This window comes from Pantherophis guttatus, chromosome 1 (genome assembly GCF_059756535.1).
Source record: "Pantherophis guttatus breed Tessera chromosome 1, ASM5975653v1, whole genome shotgun sequence".
Lineage (NCBI taxonomy): Eukaryota > Metazoa > Chordata > Lepidosauria > Squamata > Colubridae > Pantherophis > Pantherophis guttatus.
In genome coordinates, this window is record NC_142063.1 from 345,216,032 (window position 1) to 345,236,912 (window position 20,881).

Consider the following 20,881-nt stretch of genomic DNA (forward strand, 5'->3'; position numbering starts at 1 on the left):
TCGCTTAACAACCGTGTGACTCACTTAACCACTGCAGCGATTCGCTTAACAACTGTGTCAAGAAAGATTATACAAATGGGACAAAACTCACTTAGAAAACGGACATTTTGGGATCCATTGTGGCCGTAAGGACTACCTGTAGAGGTCAAAGAGGTCGCCTGGGGTTTTAAATGATGGATTTTGTGCTGTGTTGGGTCTCACCTAGTGGCGAAGGGGAATACGGCCTCGAAGAGCCCGTGGACAGTCTGCGCCCCACAGTCTGGACAGTGTCAGCCGGCACTGGGGAGCTGGAGCCGGTCTTCAGGAAGCCCAAAGGGCTGGTGTTTGACCGCCGCACCGCCCCAGATCTGAAAGAAGAGAAGAGAAACAAAGTCTGATAAAAAGAAACCTAGAACAGAGGTGGGCAATTATGGCCCTTTTATGACTTGTGGACTTCAATTCCCAGAATTCCTGAGCTAACATGGCTGGCTCAGGAATTCTGGGAGTTGAAGTCCACAAGTTGCCCACCCCTGAACTAGAAGACTAGTGAAGACACCCAGCAGATAACATAGTGAAAATTTTTATTTATTGAAATGACTGCCCATTTGGCAACATCCCGACAGGAGGGTAATATTGAAATGTTTAATGTTTGATTTTAGGACCATTTCCTTCAAAATTGTGGAAACCTCTTGGGGAAAGTGTATTTTTGACGTTTGATGGCTAATCACACCACTTTTTTTTTTTGGAGTGTCAAGATGATCCTATTCCACTGCTGGAATGGCCTGGGAATAGCCCAGACCTGAACCCAATGGAAAATCTAGGGAGCCGACTAAAGAAACTGGTTAGTCAGAAGCGACCCAGCAATAAAACCCAGTTAATAGAAGCCATCATTCAATCTTGGTTTCACATGATAACAGCTGCAGAACTCAAAGACTTGGTTCACTCCATGGGAAGACGTTGTAAGGCCGTCATTCATACTAAAGGTTACCCAACGAAGTATGAACTGACATGGGGATCATTTTTGCATATCTCCTTTTTTCTACGTGTTTCACTTTTCTTCTTTGTACTGTAACTGCTATTCTAATAGCAAATCCTTCTTAAAAGTGATTGCATTACGTTTTGGATTAAATTATCTTTCCATTGATGTATAATTTTATGGTACTACTGCAAAAAAAAGAAAAAAGAAAAAAGAAAAGTGGTGTTATTAGCTAGTTTTAGAAAATACACTTTTCCCAAAAGGTTTCCACAATTTGGGCCACTACTGTACATATACACACACACAGAGTTTGGTCTAATGGTTAAGGCACCAGGCTAGGAAGCAGGTGAGCTTGAGTTCAAGTCCTGTCTTAGCTATGATGAAAGCCCGCTGTGTAACTTTGGGCCAATCACCAGGCGACTATGAGTTCTAATCCCGCCTTAGGCATATAAAGCCAGCTGGGTTACTGTGCACCAATTGCTAGGAGAAGGTGAATTCTAATTCTGCCTTTGCCATGAAAGCCGATTGGATGACTATGGACCAATCATCAGGCGATGGTGAGTTTTAGTCCCGCCTTAGCCATGAAAGCCAGCTGGGTGACTTTGGGCCAATCTCTCTCTACCTTCTATATCTATCTCTTATCTCTTATCTCTTTCTATATCTATCTATCTATCTATCTATCTATCTATCTATCTATCTATCTATCTATCTATCATCTATCCATCCATCCATATACCTTATATCTACCTTCTATATCTATCTCTTATCTCTTTCTATATCTCTATCTATCTATCTATCTATCTATCTATCTATCTATCTATCTATCTATCTATCTATCTATCTATCTACTATCCATCTCTATCTATCTATCTATCTATCTATCTATCTATCTATCTATCTATCTATCTATCTATCTATCTATCTATCTATCTACTATCCATCTCTATCTATCTATCTATCTATCTATCTATCTATCTATCTATCTATCTATCTATCTATCTATCTATCATCTATCCATCCATCCATATACCTTATATCTACCTTCTATATCTATCTCTTATCTCTTTCTATATCTCTATCTATCTATCTATCTATCTATCTATCTATCTATCTATCTATCTATCTATCTATCTATCATCTATCCATCCATCCATATACCTTATATCTACCTTCTATATCTATCTCTTATCTCTTTCTATATCTCTATCTATCTATCTATCTATCTATCTATCTATCTATCTATCTATCTATCTATCTATCTATCCTGTTTCCCCGAAAATAAGACATCCCCTGATAATAAGCCCAATCGGGCTTTTGAGGGCATGCGCTAAAGTAAGCCCTCCCCAAAAATATTTAAATGCAGAACTGGAAATCAGGTAAGACGGCAAGAGGAGCCCCATCTTGCTCTATGCGCCCCAAAATAATAAGACCTCCCTGAAAATAAGGCTTATTTCAGGGTTCAAAAAAAATATAAGAAAGGGTATTATGTTTGGGGAAACAGGGTGTCTGTCTGTCTGTCTGTCTGCCTATCCATCCATCCACCTTTATACCTATACCTATACTTATCTTTATCTATCTATCATCTATCTATCTATCTATCTATCTATCTATCTATCTATCTATCTATCTATCTATCTATCATCTATTCATCCATCCATCCAACCTTTATACCTATCTGTCTATACCTCTCTCTCTCATCTATTCATCCATCCATCTATCCATCTACCTTTATACCTATCTGTCTATACCTATCTCTCTCTCTCTCTCTCTCTCTCTCTCTCTCTCTCTCTCTCTCTCTCCATTCATCCATCTTTATACCTATCTGTCTATACCTATCTTTATGTATGTATGTATGTATGTATGTATGTATGTATGTATGTATGTATGTATGCATGCATCTATCTATCCATCCCTCCCTCCCTCTCTCTCTCTCTATCCATCCATCTCTCTCTCTCCATCCATCCATCCATCCATCCATCCATCCATCCATCCATCCATCTATCTATCTCCTCCTATAATCACAGTTCAGTGCAACAAGGCAAAGTTCTGATAAAGGCCATCCATTCCATTCTAGGAAAATTCTACTTAGAAATTAAAAAAACAAACAAAAAAAAACACAACTTCTGTGTCTACCACTGGTGAGGCAGTACAGCCAGTCCTCTCCTTAAGGCCACATTTGGAATTAGAATTTCTGTTGCTACGCAAGTTGTTTGCTAAGTGACTCACACCCAATTTCATCTTTTTTTTTTTCCTCCCCTGGGGTGTTAAGCAAACCCCTGCAGTCGTTAAGTGAATCGTACGGTTGCTAAGTAACTCCGGCTTGCCCCACTGACTCCGACTGCTGGGAAGGTTGCGTAGGGGGATCCCCTGACCCCAGCATGCTGCGGTTGTCGTAAATACAGGCTGGTTGCCAAGTTCTCGAATTCTGATCACATGACTATGTAGATGCTCAATGGTTGCAAGCGCGAGGACCGGTTGGAAATCACATCGTAATTCTGAACTGTCGCTAAACAAGCAGTTATAGACTGTACAGGTAGTCTTCCATTTAAAACAGTTCGTTTAGCGACTGTTCAAAGTTACGACGGCACTGAGAAAAGTGACTTACGACCGTTTTTCAACACTTACGACCTTTGGAGCAGCCTCCCTATGGTCACGTGATCAAAATTCAGATGCTTGGCAACTGACTCACAGTTATGACGCTGGGGGTCACGTGATCCCCTTTTATGACCTTTTGACAAGCGAAGCCAACGGGGAAGCCCTATTCACTTAACGACCGTTTTACTAATTTAATAACTGTAGGGATTCACTTAACAACTGTTGTTCCGCCAGGCCGGGCTATCAACATAATGATTTTAAATTGGGGTATTTTAAATTTTTGGGGTTTTAAACCGGCCAAATCTATTTAATGATTTTAATTTTTAATCATTGTTGTGTGTTGTGTTTTTAAATTGGCTGTACACCGCCCTGAGTCCTTCGGGAGAAGGGCGGTATAGAAATAAAATTATTATTATTATTATTATTATTATTAAATATCGTAAAAGGGGGCAAAACTCACTTAACAAACGTCTGGCTTAACAACATGAATTTCGGGTTCAGTTGTGGTCGTTAAGTCGAGGATTAGCTGTTATCTGATCTTTGCTGGGGAAGCCAGCCAAACGCAGGTAATCCTCAAGTTACAACAGTTTAGTTTATAGTGACCGTTCGAAGCTACAAGGGCGCTGAAAATAACGACTCATGACCATTTTTCACACTTACGGCCGTTGCAGTATCCCCATGGTCACGTGACCAAAATTTGGATGCTTGGCAACTGGCATGTATTTATGTTGGTCCGTGTGTGTGTGTGTGTGTGTGTGTGTGTGTGTGTGATGTGATCCCCTTTTGCGACCTTCTAACGAGCAAAGTCAACAGGGAAGCCAGATCCACTTAACAACCGTGCGAGTCACTTAAGCACTGCAGTGATTCACTTAACAACGAAGTCCAGGAGGGGAGCAAGAACCTGCGGTGAAGGCATAAAACGAGGCCAAACTCACCGAACAACTGAACACCTGCTTGGCAACGGCAATTTGGGGCTCAAGGGTGGGTCGTAAATCAAGGACTGCCTGTACCAGGGTGATGAGCGGAGAGGAGATCGCGGGAGTAGGGAGGTCTTACCTCGGTGACCCGTGGGGGTTTGAACCGGGACTGGTGGCCGATGTCAGGTTCTGCTCTATGAGCTGGTAGTTCCGTAGCTGAGTAGGGACTGGGATGGGCACAGTTTCGCTCCGGGGGGAGACGGAAGGCTGGCACTGCCTGTAGATGGGAGACAAGGAGAGCTGCAATGAAGAGAGGCAGGCCAACCTCTGGACCGTGAGGAGCGTCACGAAATCCTCTTCTCCGTGCCGGGGGTGGGGGAGACTTTCACGGCTGTGCGCCCGACGGCTCAGACGCCAGTACGAAAGAGACCAGAGGGGTGCCTGCTGCTCATTCACAAGAAGAGGGAATGCTTACAATTGAGGGCTGGCTGGAAAATTTGGTCATGTAATAATAATAATATTTTTTTAAATTTTTTTAAATTTTTATATGCCGCCCTTTTCCGAAGACTCAGGGCGGTTTACAATGCATTAAGCAATAGCCTTTTGTATATTTTTTATACAAAGTCAGCTTATTGCCCCCACAAACTGGGTCCTCATTTTACCCACCTTAGAAAGGATGGAAGGCTGAGTCGACCTTGAGCCTGGTGAGAATTGAACTTGCAGTAATTGCAGGCAGCTGGATGTTAAATGCTACCTTAGTATGAGGCATTAGCCTCCTATGCCACTCAAGCTCATAATAATAATAATAATAATAATAATAATAATAATAATAATAATAATAATAATAATAATAATAATATTTTTTTAAAAAAATATTTTTAATACAAGTAATGCATACAATGCAAACATATACATACACATCTAAATACAAAAAAGAAAAAAAAATTCAAATAATACAGTGCACCCCTACCCCAGGAGACCATTTCCCCCCCCTTATATTTCTTCTTCTATAACAGCTAAAAAATATACAATCTATTCTGAATGTGCCTTTATCCCCTCCAAAACAGCATATATTCTTGAGGAGGTTTATTCCCTTTGCCTTCCACCAACACTGATTTTATAAAATGCCCCCATATAATAATAATAATTGAATTTTTAATTTTTTAATTGAATTTTAAACTGTTTTAAATTGGATTTTAATTTTATGTCATTTTTGATAGGGAACTATACATTTTGCCGTTGTGAGCCGCCCTGAGTCCTCGGAGATAGGGCAGCATATAAATTGCATAAAATAAAATAAAATAATTTTATTGTCATTGTACATGTATACACAGTATTTATTTTATTTTATTTTATTTATTTAATTATTTATTTTTATATGCTGCCCTTCTTCAGGGACTCAGGGCGGCTTACAATGCGTTCATTGTTCATTCATACTTTTGTATATTTTATACAAAGTCATCTTATTGCCCCCACAAACCGGGTCCTCATTTTAGCCACCTTAGAAAGGATGGAAGGCTGAGTCAACCTTGAACCTGGTGAGAATTGAACTCGCAGTAATTGCAGGCAGCTGGATGTTAAATGTTGCCTTAGTAGGAGGCATTAGCCTCCTATGCCACTCAGGCTCCTATTTCTTTGAATATCCCAATTTCGTTCCCAGTATTTAGCCATCACTAATCTAGCTGCCATTATCAAATGTACGATCATTTCTTTTTTTGGCTGTTGTCTCATTTATATCCCGTTGTGTTCCACCAGCAACAATAAAAGAGCCTTGGTGGCGCAGCAGACTAAAGTGCTGTTAACTAGCACCAGCTGCCTGCAATTACTGCGAGTTCGAATATCACCAGGCTCAAGGTTGACTCAGCCTTCCATCCTTCCGAGGTAGGTAAAATGAGGACCTGGATTGTGGGGGCAATAAGCTGACTTTGTATAAAAAAAAAAAGAACACCGCTTAGGGGGGGCCAAAAGCCCTACTAAGCAGGTATATACAAAAAGTATGAAGGCTATTGCTTAACGCATTGTAAGCTGCCCTGAGTCTCCGGAGAAGGGCGGCATATAAATCGAACCAATAAATAAATAAATAAATAAATAAATAAATAAATAAATAAATAAATAAATAAATAAATAAATAAATAAATAAATAAATAAATAATCAAACAAATAAATAAATAAATAATGCAATTCTTGGCAGCGTATCCCAATTTACATTCAATAGTGCTCTAATTTCTCTAAACAGCATGTCCCATATTTTTTGTGCCAAGAATAATAATAAAAAAAAGAGGTCGCAATATAAACATTAAAATAAAAAAGAGAGAGAGAGAGAAAGAGATTGTCTCCTTCTCTTCTTTCTGGTGGTTTTGAGACAGGACGGGCAGGCGCCGAGTCCCGCTTCTCCACTCCCGCCCCCCCTCCCTTTAAAAGCTTTTCAAAACAAAATCTCCCTTTCTAGGAAAACCCACCAGGGAAGAGAGAACAGGAAGTTCAGAAGTTAGGACGCCGAGTTTGTTTATTCAAGGCTCATAAAGTCAGGAGACTTGGGGAAAAGGAGGGGGGGGGGAGAGAGACGGAAAAACACATGATGCAACTTATCCCTGGATAGTCAAAACAAAGCGGGGGTGGGGGAGAAGCACCTGGGCAGAGGGAGGGCACACACCTGCTTGCTTTCGGCGCCTAGGGGCTGCAAATGCCAAGCGAAGGTGGCAGCCTCTGGAAGATGGACGGGCTAAGAATTTGGCCTGTTTCTGTCTCCCTCCCTTCCCAAAAAAATCTCAGTTCAGCTCATTGGCTTCGAACGCCTTCCAGATCACACACACACTTGGGAGTGTAAGAAGCAGGGAAGTCACTTGCAGCCTAGTGACTTCCATTAGAGGAGAAAATTCTGGGATTTTGTGTGTGTGTGTGTGTGTGGCGTACGCTGAGATTTTCAGAAGACAAGGTTAACACGGGTAGTCCTCGACTTACAACATCTCGTTGTCGGGGTTACCCAAAAACACCCCCAACGAAATAAAACTTGTTTTTATTTAAATAAAACAGACCGACACTCATTTAGTAACCGTTTAAAAGTTACAGTGGCGCTGGAAAAAAAATGCAACTTTTTTTTTTTTTAATTTGATTTATATGCCGCCCTTCTCCGGAGACTCAGGGCGGCTTACAGTGCGTTAAGCAATAGCCTTCATCCTTTTGTATATTTTATACAAAGTCAGCTTATTGCCCCCACAAACTGGGTCCTCAATTTACCTACCTTAGAAAGGATGGAAGGCTGAGTCAACCTTGAGCCTTGGAGAGATTCGAACCTGCAGTAATTGCAGGCAGCTGGTCTTAATAACAGGGTGCTTTAGAGCACTGTACTACCAAGGCCCTTTAGGACCATTTTGCACAGTTGCGACCTTTGCAGCATTCCCCGTGATCCATGTCATCGAAATTCGGATGCTCAGCAGCTGGTTTATACTTTTATGACCCGTTGCTCTGTGTCCCAACGTCTGGGGGGGGTGAAAATGGGCTCGTTTCCGGCCTCCGGAGCCCGGGGGAGCCCCTTTTCGCCCTCCTGGAGGCTCAAGGAAAGCCTCCGGAGCTGGGGAGGAAGAAAATGCCCCCCCGCCACCACCGTGGTGCAGGAAGCTGACTAGGCCATGCCACCATGGCCACACTCACCCAGCAACTGGGCAGAGAACCAGTTGCTAAAATTTTTCAATCCCACCCTTGACGGAATAGAAGGGAAGCAATTCAGAAGGTTTATTTGAGGCTTCGGTTATCTCTGTGGGGGCAGTCATGCAAAAAATGCCGCCCCCACCCCCAAAAAAGGACCCTGCCATGACCCCCCTCCAGCACTGGTGTTACAGCCAGGGAGTGAAACCGGCTTGTACTTACCCTCCGCACATCAGGAACTCGCTCGAGGCTCTCCGGCCCACGGTTGCCAGGGGGAGATCGTCTGCAGGGAAAAAGAGACAGATCAAACAACAGCCAAAATTGTGGAAACCTTTTGGGGAAAGTGTATTTTCTAAAACTAGCTAGTAACACCACTTTTTTGGAGTAGTACCATAAAATTATGTATCAATGGAAAGATAATTGAATCAAGAATGTAATGCAATAACTTTTAGGAAGGATTTGCTATTAGAATAGCAGTTACAGCATAAAGAAAAAAGTGAAACACGTAGAAAAAACGAGATACACAAAAATGATCCCCATGTCAGTTAATCCTTCGTTGGGTAAACCTTAGCATGAATGACGGCCTTACAACGTCTTCCCATGGAGTGAACCAAGTCTTTGAGTTCTGCAGCTGTTCTCATGTGAAACCAAGATTGAATGATGGCTTCTATTAACTGGGTTTTATGGCTGAGTCGCTTCTGACTAACAAGGTTCCTTTAGTTGGCTCCATAGATTTTCAATTGGGTGAAGGTCTAGGCTATTCCCAGGCCATTCCAGCAGTGGAATAGGATTATCTTGAATCTCCCCCCCCCCAAAAAAGTGGTGTTTATTAGCCATCAAACCTCAAAAATACAACTTTTCCCAAAAGGTTTCCATAATTTTGGCCACTTACTGTAAACAAGTGGCTTGTCCATTTGTGATACCCCACTCAAGGAACTATCAATTCAGAATTTTGGATAAACAAGCTAACAGAAAATGACAGTCTATTCAAGGAACTATTAAGAATAAACCCAACACTAAGTAGCTAATTCTGTACAATTTCTGGTTGGGCGTTATGGAAATTGTACTCCTTTACATTAAAAATTTGCAAGATTTAAGAATAAACCCAACACTGACAGGGCAAGGCATTAGTACAGGGGTCTCCATCCTTGGCAACTTTAAATCTGGAGGACTTCAATTCCCAGAGTTCTTTGCTGGCTGGGGAATTCTGGGAGTTGAAGTCCACCAGGCTTAAAGTTGCCAAGGTTGGAGACCCCTGCATTAGTATATAAATAGAAAGCAAACCAAAGTCACCTCTAACACTGAGGATGTTACCTAGTTGGGTCACAAAAACATCTGCAAGAAAACTACCCAGCTCAGACAGCATCAAGGACCCCACCGTCTCACTCCTCCTTCCTTTCCTCCTCTTCTTCCTGCCCCCTCCTCCACTCCATAACACCCCCTTCCTTTCAGCACTGATGATGTTACCTAACTGGGCCATGAAACATCTGATAAAACAAAAGACAAAAAAACAATCCAACTCAGAAAACACCAAGGACTCCATAGTCTTCCTCCCTCTCCCCCTCCCTCTTCTCCACTCCATAACCTCCCTTTCCTTCTAGCACTGATGATGTTACCTAAATGGGTTATGAAACATTTGACAAAAAGAAACAACCCAACTTAGAGAGCACCAAGGACTCCATAGTCCTTCTCTTTCTCTTCCTCCTCCACTCCACAAACCCCACCACCTTCTAACGCTGATGACGTTATCTAATTGAGCCAGGAAATGTCTGCAAGGAAACCACGAAACTGAGACAGCACCAAGGACATCCATCCTCCATCCACCCATCCATCCATCCCAGCCTAATCGAGGAACTACCAAGAAAAACTCCCGCTTAACACTGTCAGGGCAAGCAAGCTACGATAAATGAACAGAGAGCAAACCCCACTGCCTTCTAGCACTGATGATGTTACCTAGTTGGGTCATGAAAGGACTGGCAAGAAAACAACCAAGCTCAGAGAGCACCCACCATATCAACTGGGATTGCCTTTGCTAAGTGGGCTGGTCACGTGAGAATTCCTTTAACAACCCTGTTGCTCAGTGGTGAGTTGACCCTCTTAATTAGGGTCATTAAGTGAGAACTACCTGTAGAACAGGGGTGTCAAACTCAAGGCTCGTGGGCCGGATCCGGCTCACGGGGTGCTTAGATCTGGCCCGGAGAGCCGCTCTGGAAACAGCAAAGGACTGGCCCGTGGTGCCTCTGCCAGCTAAAATAGAGCTCGGGGGTGGGGGTGGGGTGTCAGCCCCCCCCCAAGGCTCTGTTTTTGCTGGCAATAAGAGCCTTGGTGGCGCAGCAGACTAAAGCGCTGCTAAGTAGCACCAGCTGCCTGCAATTACTGCAAGTTCGAATCTCACCAGGCTCAAGGTTGACTCAGCCTTTGTATAAAAAAAGAACACTGCTTAGGGAGGCCGAAAGCCCTACTAAGCAGGTATATACAAAAGTATGAAGACTATTGCTTAACGCATTGTAAGCCGCCCTGAGTCTCCAGAGAAGGGCGGCATATAAATCGAACCAATAAATAAATACATACATACATACATCAAACTAAAAAAAGGAGAAATGTTTCCCCTTTTGCATAGGAGCCTGAGTGGCGTAGGAGGCTAATGCCTCCTACTAAGGCAGCAATTAACATCCAGCTGCCTGCAATTACTGCGAGTTCGAATCTCACCAAGGCTCAAGGTTGACTCAGCCTTCCATCCTTTCTAAGGTGGGTAAAATGAGGACCCGGTTTGTGGGGGCAATAAGCTGACTTTGTATAAAATATACAAAAGTATGAAGGCTATTGCTTAACGCATTGTAAGCTGCCCTGAGTCTCCGGAGAAGGGCAGCATATAAAAATAAATAAATAAATAAAAAAATTTGAGCATGCAAGGGACAGGAAAGGAGAAAGGGAAAGAGGAAAGAAAGAAAGAAAAAAAGGGAAGATGAAAAGAGAACCAGGAAGGAAAAAGAAGGAAAGAGGGGAAGGAAGAAGAATGGAGAATGAAGAGGGAAGGAAAAAGAAGAAAAGGAAGGAAGATTATAATGAGAGTGAGTGAGGGTCTCAGGGAAATCCTGCATTAGCTCTTGGCCACTAAAGGTGCCCCCAAGATGACTGACATCGAGCTGACCACGCCCTCCAAGGTAAAACCCAACCCTGATGCGGCCCTCAATGAAAACGAGTTGGACACCCCTGCTGTCGAACAAATGAAGGTATTTTCTTTTTTCCACTGTCCGCAATAAAGCAATTTGATCCTAAACATTCTTTCCAACTGCAATTCTATACACACCTCCTGCTCTGGTTTTTATAAAAATGTTGATTCTTTGAAGGTCTCCTTCTCTACCGAGAGTTCAGAAAAGGAAAGGGTTAAGAAGGCGAGGAACTCAAAGAGGAATGTATTCCTCTGAACTGGCACTTCTCTCCGATAGAGAGAAACAAAACATGTTTTTCATTCCGTTGAATGGGAGATAACTGTGCAAACACAGGTGCCCTGATAAATGAAAAAAAAAAAAGAAAAGAAAAAAAGATAAAAGCTTGGATATTAAAACTTCTCAAACCCTTTACTGGTGTCAGGCCTGGAAGCCATCTTTTACAGCTTTTTTTTCTACTGTGGGAAACTGGGAGGGGGGGATTGTATAGAGCATGGGTGATATGTAGTCAAAATAACATTCTTTTCTCAGAGAGTCAAGGCCACGGTGCCCTGTGTCAGCACTTCAACCTGCATTTACTCTAGCGCTGACATAAGAAGGAGAAGCGAAGGCGTCTGGAAAGGGACGGATGACTTTTCACCTACTTATTTTCCCTGGAGATAATATTTCCGAGGAGATGAGATGGGAGGGGGGGAATTCCTTTGAGCTGGAGTAGATTAGGGGTAGAATGACTTTGAAGATGGCCAATGAGTGCAGGGGAGTGGGGAACAGAAAGGGAGGGTCTTGGGGCTGGATGCCGGTGTTGGCTTCGTTTGGACTCAGGTTAGGATGTCGTGCTCAATAAAAAGGAGTTTTTTCTTCAAAGATTTTGTTTGAAATGTATTTTATTCGAGACAACCACAAAACTTGACACCCTGCAGCTGCCATGAGGGGACTGGGAGGTATCTTCAGTTTTGGATGGTGCATTGATTGGACCATGTGATGGACATGTGGGTGCTGGGTAGGGACTTGAACTTTCTTTTGGGTGGGGAAAACCTGGAAGCTTTCAGATTTGGGTTTTCCCAGATGTGCCAATATGACATCTCCAATAAAATGGAACTTTGAGGAATGCCTAGCCTCGGAGTCTTCTTTCGTTGGGGGTGTTACTTGGAACCCTGACAACAGGGGAATGATTGAAGTCTGGGAAACTTATTATTATTATTAGTCATATTTCTATGCCGCCCACTCTCCGAGGACTCTGGGCGGCTTACACCAAAGACAGTATACTAAATAGCATATTGCCCCCAACAATCTGGGTCCTCATTTTACCCACCTTGGAAGGATGGAAGGCTAAATCAACCTTGAGCTGGTGAGATTTGATCCGCTCATCTGCTGAACTAGCAGTCAGCTGAAGTAGCTGCAGTACTGCACTCTAACTACTGCGCCACCTCTGGCCTCTTGCAGTCAAACAGGAGTGCAGCTTATCAGGTGCTTTGGAGACGAGGGTTTGGCAGCACAAGGAAACAACAGCCTTACGACTTACCGTGTTTCCCCAAAAATCAGATCAGGTCTTATATTAATTTTTGCTCCAAAAGACATTTTGGGCTTATTTTCCGATTAGGTCTTATTTTGGGGGGAAATATAGATACTAAATGCATCCATCTGGCTGACAATCTTAACTGGGGCTTATTTTTGGAGTAGGGCTTATCTTATGCACATCCTGGAAAAAACATGCTAGGGATTATTTTTTAGTTAGGTCTTATTTTCGAGGAAATACGGTACTAAATGCACCAGTGGTGAAATCTAAAATTTGTTACTACCGGTTCTGGGGGCGTGGCTTGGTGGTGGTAATGTGACTGGGTGGGCGTGGCCAATTAAAAAAAAACTTTTAAAAGCATTTTTTCTACAACCTCTTCGGCGAAGAGGTTGCAAAAAAATGCTTTCAAAAGGCTCTGACCATCCCAGCTGAGTTGCCTGATCGGCAGAGGTTTTTTAAAAAGCCTCTGCTGATCAGGCAACTCAGCTTGGATCATCGGAGGCATTTAAAAGAAAAAAAAGGGGTTTTTTTCTTTTAAAAGGCTCTGACGATCCCAGCTGAGCCGCACGATCATCAGAGGCTTTTTTTTTTACTTTTAAAAGCATTTTTTTGGCCGAAGAGGTTGTAGAAAAAATGTAAAAACAAAAGCCTCTGATGATTGTGCGGCTCAGCTGGGCATGGGGAGGGGGGCAGGGATTTTTGCTACTGGTTCTCCAAACCACCCACCTCCATCGCTACTGGATCAGGCGATCCGGTCTGAACTGGGAGCATTTCACCCCTGAAATGCACCCATCTAGTTGATGATCTTAACTGGGGCTTATTTTTGGGGTAGGGCTTATCTTACGAGCATCCTGGAAAAATCATCCTGGGGCTTATTTTGGAGGAAACAGGTTACTAACCAGCCATCAACACCCCAATCAGCATCTAAAAAGCCACACACAGCAGACACCATGTAAATACCACAGACAGAACAGCGCAAAGCACACACACTGCTAGAGAGAACTTCTCTTGAAGATGGGCTCCAGAAGTCCGAAAGCTCGGAAGACAAAACCTCCGGTCCCGGTGACCGACCCAGATTGGATCCTGCAATATGACTCAAACCTGCTACAAAACACACAACTTAACTTTGCCACACTCCTCAGTGGAAGTCAGTTAAAGCGTCAGCAAAGAGAAAACTGAGAATTATGGGAAACAGCTGGTTATTCATAAAGCGGGAATCTTACACGACTGGTCGGAAGAGATGTTGTGTGGAACCAGGACGAAGTCATCGGTGTCGCAGGAGGAATTCTTGCTACTGGTGCTGGCAGAATCTTTGGACACCTGAAGGTAATTCGGAGGTCCCAAGGGTGGAGAGGACAGGTTGTCTTCTTGGATGTGCTGCATATCTGGAAGGGACTGGAGAGAAGATGGAAGAATCTGAGGCAACAGGTTTGCAAAGGCAGGTGGGGAAATTCTACCTATTCTCTCTCGATAGCAGAAGTATTGGCAACTTGGAAGACCTGTGAACTTCAACGCCCAGAATTCCCTAGCCAGCATGTTGAGACTTTGGAAAAAGTGCAGAGAAGAGCAACTAAGATGATTAAAGGGCTTGGAGACTAAAACACATGAAGAACAGTTGCAGGAGGATATATCTCCGATAACCACCTTATATTTTCAATTTACTGACTGGAACTAGAAACTGTATTGGAGGGAACTTCAAGGCCACCCCAACGATGCCCTTGAAGTGATGTCCCAGTGCCTGGAGGCCGTGCGGATCTGGATGGGGAGGAACAGGCTCAGGCTCAACCCATCCAAGACTGAGTGGCTGTGGCTCCCGGCATCCTGATATAGTCAGCTGACTCCATCACTGACTATTGGAGGCGAGTCATTGGTTCCCATGGAGAGGGCGCACAATTTGGGCATCCTCCTGGATATGCAGCTGTGCTTGGAGGAACATCTGACGGCTGTGGCCAGGGGGACTTTTTATCAGGTTCGCCTGATCCACCAGTTGCGGCCCTTCCTAGATCGGGATTCCTTGTGCACAGTCACTCATGCCCTCGTCACCTCTCGCCTGGACTACAGCAACGCTCTCTACATGGGGCTCCCCTTGAAGAGCACCCGGAGACTTCAGCTGGTCCAGAATGCAGCCGCATGGGTAGTGACGCTCCTGCATAACACCCCTCCTGCGTGAGCTGCACTGGCTCCACGTGGTCTTTCGGGTGTGCTTCAAGATGTTGGTCATCACCTTTAAAGCGCTCCATGGCATAGGACCTGGATACCTTCGAGACCGTCTGCTGCCACCAATGACCTCCCACCGACCGGTGCGCTGCCACAGAGAGGGCCTCCTCAGGGTGCCATCGGCTAAGCAATGTAGACTGGTGCCCCCCAGGGGGAGGGCCTTCTCTGTGGGGGCACCTGCTCTCTGGAATCAACTGCCCCCAGAAATACGAAGAATTCAAGACCTCGGTGCCTTCCGCCGTGCCCTGAAGACCTTCCTTTTTCAGCAAGCCGGGCTGGCTTAATGCTTTTTAAATGTTTTTAATATGTTTTGCTATTGTTTTTTAACTTTGGGACCAAATTTATATATTTCTTTTTAAATTGTTTTTAATGTTTGAATTCATGTTTTTTACTTTGGCTGTACACCGCCCTGAGTCCTTCAGGAGAAGGGCGGTCTATACATTTAATAATAAATAAAAAAATAAAAAAAAAAGAAGAAGAAGAGAGGACTTTGAAAGCCCGGGGAAAAAAAGTCATTAAACCAAAGCATTTTTACTTTTGGCCAATGATATGCTTGGACAAACTTAGGTGCCAATGCCGTTTCCGGCTACGATTCAGGGCCTCCTGCATGGCTTGTTTTGACCTAAGATATCCCACAAGGAAAACATGTCCTGTTCACTGAGCTGTCACCCTTGCCCTTAAAGTTCACAAGTAAAGAAGTTCTTCGGTCCAGTTCATGCAATATTTTATTAATATATTTACTCCCATTGATGTGGCCGCCCATTTCATCAAAGAAGCGACCTCGGGCGGTATACAACAAAGCTAAAGGAATTAATAAATACCTAAAATCCATTATCAGGATTAAGGATTAAAAAGACACATTAAAACCATAAAAACAAAGGGAGAACAAAGAAAACAGCAGACGAAGGGATGCTACTAAGAATAAGAACAAAGATACTAGTTCACCTGTCCCCGAGGGTCTGAGGCCTACTGGTCTAACCAAATCTTAAGAGCCGTGGTGGCGCAGTGGTAAGAATGCAGCACTGCAGGCTACTTCTGCTGATTGCCAGCAGTTCGATCCTGACCAGCTCAAGGTTGACTCAGCCTTCCATCCTTCCAGGGTGGGTAAAATGAGGACCCAGATTGTTGGGGGCAAGAGGCTGACTCTGTAACCACTGTAAAAGGCCCTATGGAGCAGTATGTAAATCTAAGTGCTATTGCAAAGGAAGGAAGGAAGGAAGGAAGGAAGGAAGGAAGGAAGGAAGGAAGGAAGGAAGGAAGGCAGGCAGGCAGGCTGGCACAGTTGTTATAATCCAGTATTTCAGGCTAACTCTGCCCACAGCCCTGAAATTCAATCCTGTCCAGCTCAAGGTTGACTCATCCTTCCATCCTTCCGAGGTGGGTAAAATGAGGACCCAGATTGTTGGGGGCAAGAGGCTGACTCTGTAACCACTGTAAAAGGCCCTATGGAGCAGTATGTAAATCTAAGTGCTATTGCAAAGGAAGGAAGGAAGGAAGGAAGGAAGGAAGGCAGGCAGGCAGGCAGGCAGGCTGGCACAGTTGTTATAATCCAGTATTTCAGGCTAACTCTGCCCACAGCCCTGAAATTCAATCCTGTCCAGCTCAAGGTTGACTCATCCTTCCATCCTTCCGAGGTGGGTAAAATGAGGACCCAGATTGTTGGGGGCCATCGGCTGACTCTGTAAACCACTTAGAGAGGGCTATAAAGCACTGTGAAGCAGTATATAATCGAAGTGTGATTGCTTTCGCTATCTGAAAGGGGCTTTCAGAGGCTCAGAAAGTGATGAGGCCAACCTGAGCTCTGGAGAGAGAAGATTCCACAATATGAGATGCCCCTCCAGTAAAGATGCCAAATGTAGAAGAGCAACAAAGATGATTAGGGGTCTGGAGCCTAAAAGATACGAAAAACGGTTGCGGGAACTTGTCCAAGTCTAACAAAGAGAAGGAGTAGAGGTGATATGACAGGAGTCTTCCAATATTTGAGGGGTGGCCACAAAGAAGAAGAGGTCGACTTATTCTCCAAAGCACCAGAGGGAAGGACAAGAAGGAACAGATGGGGTAGGGTAAGGGACGGTAGAGTAGAGTAGAGTAGAGTAGAGTAGAGTAGAGTAGAGTAGAGTAGAGTAGAGTAGAGTAGAGCAGAGCAGAACAGAATTAGACTAGAATAGCGTACAGTAGGGTAGGGTAGAGTAGACCATAACAGAATTAAAGTAGAGTAGAGTACGGTAGAGTGGGGTGGGGTGAGGAGGGGTAGAGTAGAGGAGTAGAGGAGAGCAGAGCAGAGCAGAGCAGAATTAGACTAGAATAGTGTACGGTAGGGTAGGGTAGAGTAGACCAGAACAGAATTAAAGTAGAGTAGAGTATGGTAGAGTGAGGTGGGGTGAGGAGGGGTAGAGTAGAGGAGTAGAGTAGAGTAGAGTAGAGTAGAGTCGAGTAGAGTAGAGCAGAACAGAATTAGACTAGAATAGTGTACGGTAGGGTAGGGTAGAGTAGACCAGAACAGAATTTAAGTAGAGTACGGTAGAGTGGGGTGGGGTGGGGTGGGGTGAGGAGGGGTAGAGTAGAGGAATAGAGTAGAGTAGAGTAGAGCAGAGCAGAACAGAATTAGACTAGAATAGCGTACGGTATGGTAGGGTAGAGTAGACCAGAACAGAATTAAAGTAGAGTAGAGTAGAGTACGGTAGAGTGGGGTGGGGTGGGGTGAGGAGGGATAGAGTAGAGGAGTAGAGTAGAGTATAGTAGAGTAGAACAGAACAGAAACAAAACAGAATGGAATAGGAATAGAATAGAACAGAACAGATATTCTTTATCAGCCAAGTGTGATTGGACACACAAGGGATTTGCCTCTGGTGCATAAACTCTCAGTGTACACACACACAACAACAAAGTGATGTCATAGATCATAAATCATAGTTACAGCGATTCATCATAAGATACAAACAACAAAGTGGTAAGTCGTAAGATACCAACAGGAGACGATAGCAGGAAAGATGAGAAATGAGGGGATAATAGTAATACAGTCCATCACATGGCTGAATTTCTTAGGCCTATGACAGTGTTATGAGAATTAAAAAATGGAAGCCTAATAAAGAGAGATCCCTCCTCCCCCTCCCCAATTCAGAAATACAGAGAACCAATTTTCTTTCCAAATCGGAGCAGGACTTACTGGGGGAGAAGCAAACCGGCAGGAGGGAGAGCTACCACAGGATCCGCCAGAGACTGACCCAGCAGGTGCCGGAACAGGTACAGGACAAGCTGAATGGAGGAGAACAAAAACAAAAACAGGCAGAAATGAAACCACAGACAGGTGGGCTGCAAGAATGAACAATTTCAAAAGGACAATCATCACTCTTGCAGAGTATCCGGACAGGTGCATGCCTCCAGGGAGCTGCAGTCTAGATGAGGGGTCTCCAAACTTAAAACCACTTTAAAACTTGTGGACTTCAACTCCCAGAATACCCCGGTCAGTCCATTCATCTTAAAAGTTGCCAAGTGCTGGCTAGGGAATTCTGGGAGTTGAAGTCCCCAAGTTTTAAAGTGATTAAATTTGGATGGCTGGGCAATTCTGGGAGTTGAAGTCCCCAAGTTTTAAAGTAATTAAATTTGGATGGCTGGGGAATTCTGGGAGCTGAAGTCCACAGGTCTTAAAAATTGCCAAGTGCTAGCTGGGGAATTCTGGGAGTTGAAGTCCACAAGTTTTAAAGTGATTAAATTTGGATGGCTGGGGAATTCTGGGAGTTGAAGTCTACAAATCTTAAAGTTGCGAAGTGCTGGATGAAGAATTCTGGGAGTTGACGTCCACTAGTCTTAAAGTTGCCAAATGCTGGCTAGGGAATTCTGGGAGTTGAAGTCTACAAGTTTTAAAGGGGTTAAGTTTGGATGGCTGAGGAATTCTGGGAGTTGAAGTCCCCAAGTCTTAAATGTTGCCAAGTTTGGAGACCCCTGGTCTAGAGTGTATAAATACTGAAGCAGATATCAAGACAAGGTAGTCCTTGGTTAACAACCGCTCGTTCAGTGACGGTTCAAAGTTACGACAGAACATGGATGAGGGGGCCTTACAACCTTGTAGTTCCAGCCATCCCAGTGGGCCCTGTGGTCAGGTCATCACGATCAGGGCAGGTGGGAATCGGCTGGCACTCATGACGGTTGCAGAGTCTATCGCTGACGTGATTCACTGTTTGTGACATTCCCTGCTGCCTCCCCACAAGCAGGGTCACTGGGGAAGACGGTAGGAAAGACGGTTGTTTGGGGAGGCCTCCCCTACCTGTGCACTTTCCCCCAGGCCCTCTGGGTTCATGACCTGCCAGCCACTCACACATCCACCCAGCAGCAGCCCTGCCACACGCTCTGGCCACTCAAATACAGGTAGTCCTCGACTTACGACAGTTCCATTTAGTGACCGTTCGAAGTGACAACGGCACTGAAAAAAGTGACCTAGGACCCTTTTTTCACACTTAACGACCGTTAAAACATCCCCATGGTCGCATGATCAAAAACTCAAGACGCTTGGCCAGTGACTCGTATTGATGACGGTTGTCCTGGGGTCATGTGATCAACTTTTGCGACCCTCTGACAAGCAAAGTCAATGGGGGGAAGCCAGATTCACTGAACCGCTGTGCCAATAACCTAACAACTGCAGTGATTCACTTAACAACGGTGGTCAGAAAGTCGTAAAATGGAGCAAAACTCACTTAACAACTGTCCCACTTAGTAACAGAAATCTGGGGCTCAATTTTGGTTGTAAATTGAGGATTACCCCTGTAAAAAATAAGCAACCAAACTATTAACCAGGGGTGAAATCTAAAATTTGTTACTACTGGTTCTGTGGGCGTGGCTTGGTGGGGGGGGGGAATGTGACTGGGTGGGCGTGCCCATTGCAGTGTCCCGGGGTCCTGTGATCCCATTTGGGACCTTTTGACAACCAAACTCCATGGGGGAAAGCAGATTCACTTAACAACCAAGTTACTAATTTTACAACGGCAGTGCTTCGCTTAACCAACGTGGCAACGAAAGCCGTAAAATGGGGCAAAACGCAACGAATTTCTTGCCGAGCCACCTAAATTTTGGGCTCAAGCGTGGTCGTTAAGTCGAGGGCTACCTGTGTTTGAAATCAATCAAGGTGAAAACAGACAAATCCGTCAACAGGCCTGATTTTATCCTCCCATCTCAGGGGTGGGCAAATGTGGCCCTTTTAGAACCTGTGGACTTCAACTCCCAGAATTCCTGAGTTTAGTTTAGTTTAGTTTTAGTTTTATTTGATTTGTATACTGCCCTACTCCCGAAGGACTCAGGGCGGTGAACAGCCAAAGGATAAAAAACATAAATACAAATACATAAATACATTTTTATTCCATCAGGCTGGCCTGGCCTAACTGTTTCCCTTTTTTCCCTTTTTAAAATGTAAATTTTAATTCGTTTTTAATTTATTGGGGTGTTTTAAATCTGTCTTCGGCCAAATTGTTTAATTCGATTTAATTCAGTTTTAAATTTTGTATTTATGTTTTTTATCCTTTGGCTGTTCACCGCCCTGAGTCCTTCGGGAGTAGGGCGGTATACAAATCAACTAAAACTAAAACTAAAACTAAAACTAAAACTAAAACTAAAACTAAAACTAAAACTAAAACTAAACTAAACTCAGGAATTCTGGGAGTTGAAGTCCACAGGTTGTAAAAGGGCCACATTTGCCCATCCCAAAGGCCTACTAAAGGAAAGATCTCGGTGTTTCATCCATGCCTTACGGAAAGCTCAAAGGGTCAGTCGAGAAGGGCATTTTGGCTTACATTTTTTGACTGTCGAAACCTGATCCAGGAACGGGTGACCGAAGAAAGCTTCTGTAAGAGAAAAAAAAAAGGAAAAACACCACAAA

General features: G+C 44.0%; 1 protein-coding gene across 1 annotated transcript in view; it reads right to left on the reverse strand.

The window, feature by feature from the left end:
- Positions 1–20,881, reverse strand: part of ULK2 (unc-51 like autophagy activating kinase 2) — a 157,137-nt gene that overhangs the window by 42,355 nt on the left and 93,901 nt on the right. The window contains exons 11-16 of the mRNA XM_060685628.2: positions 20,796–20,846; positions 18,182–18,270; positions 14,022–14,193; positions 8,335–8,395; positions 4,607–4,744; positions 202–347 (exon numbers count right to left, since the gene is read on the reverse strand). Of these exons, the coding sequence (XP_060541611.2) occupies positions 202–347; positions 4,607–4,744; positions 8,335–8,395; positions 14,022–14,193; positions 18,182–18,270; positions 20,796–20,846 (657 nt within the window). The remainder of the gene's footprint in view (positions 1–201; positions 348–4,606; positions 4,745–8,334; positions 8,396–14,021; positions 14,194–18,181; positions 18,271–20,795; positions 20,847–20,881) is intronic.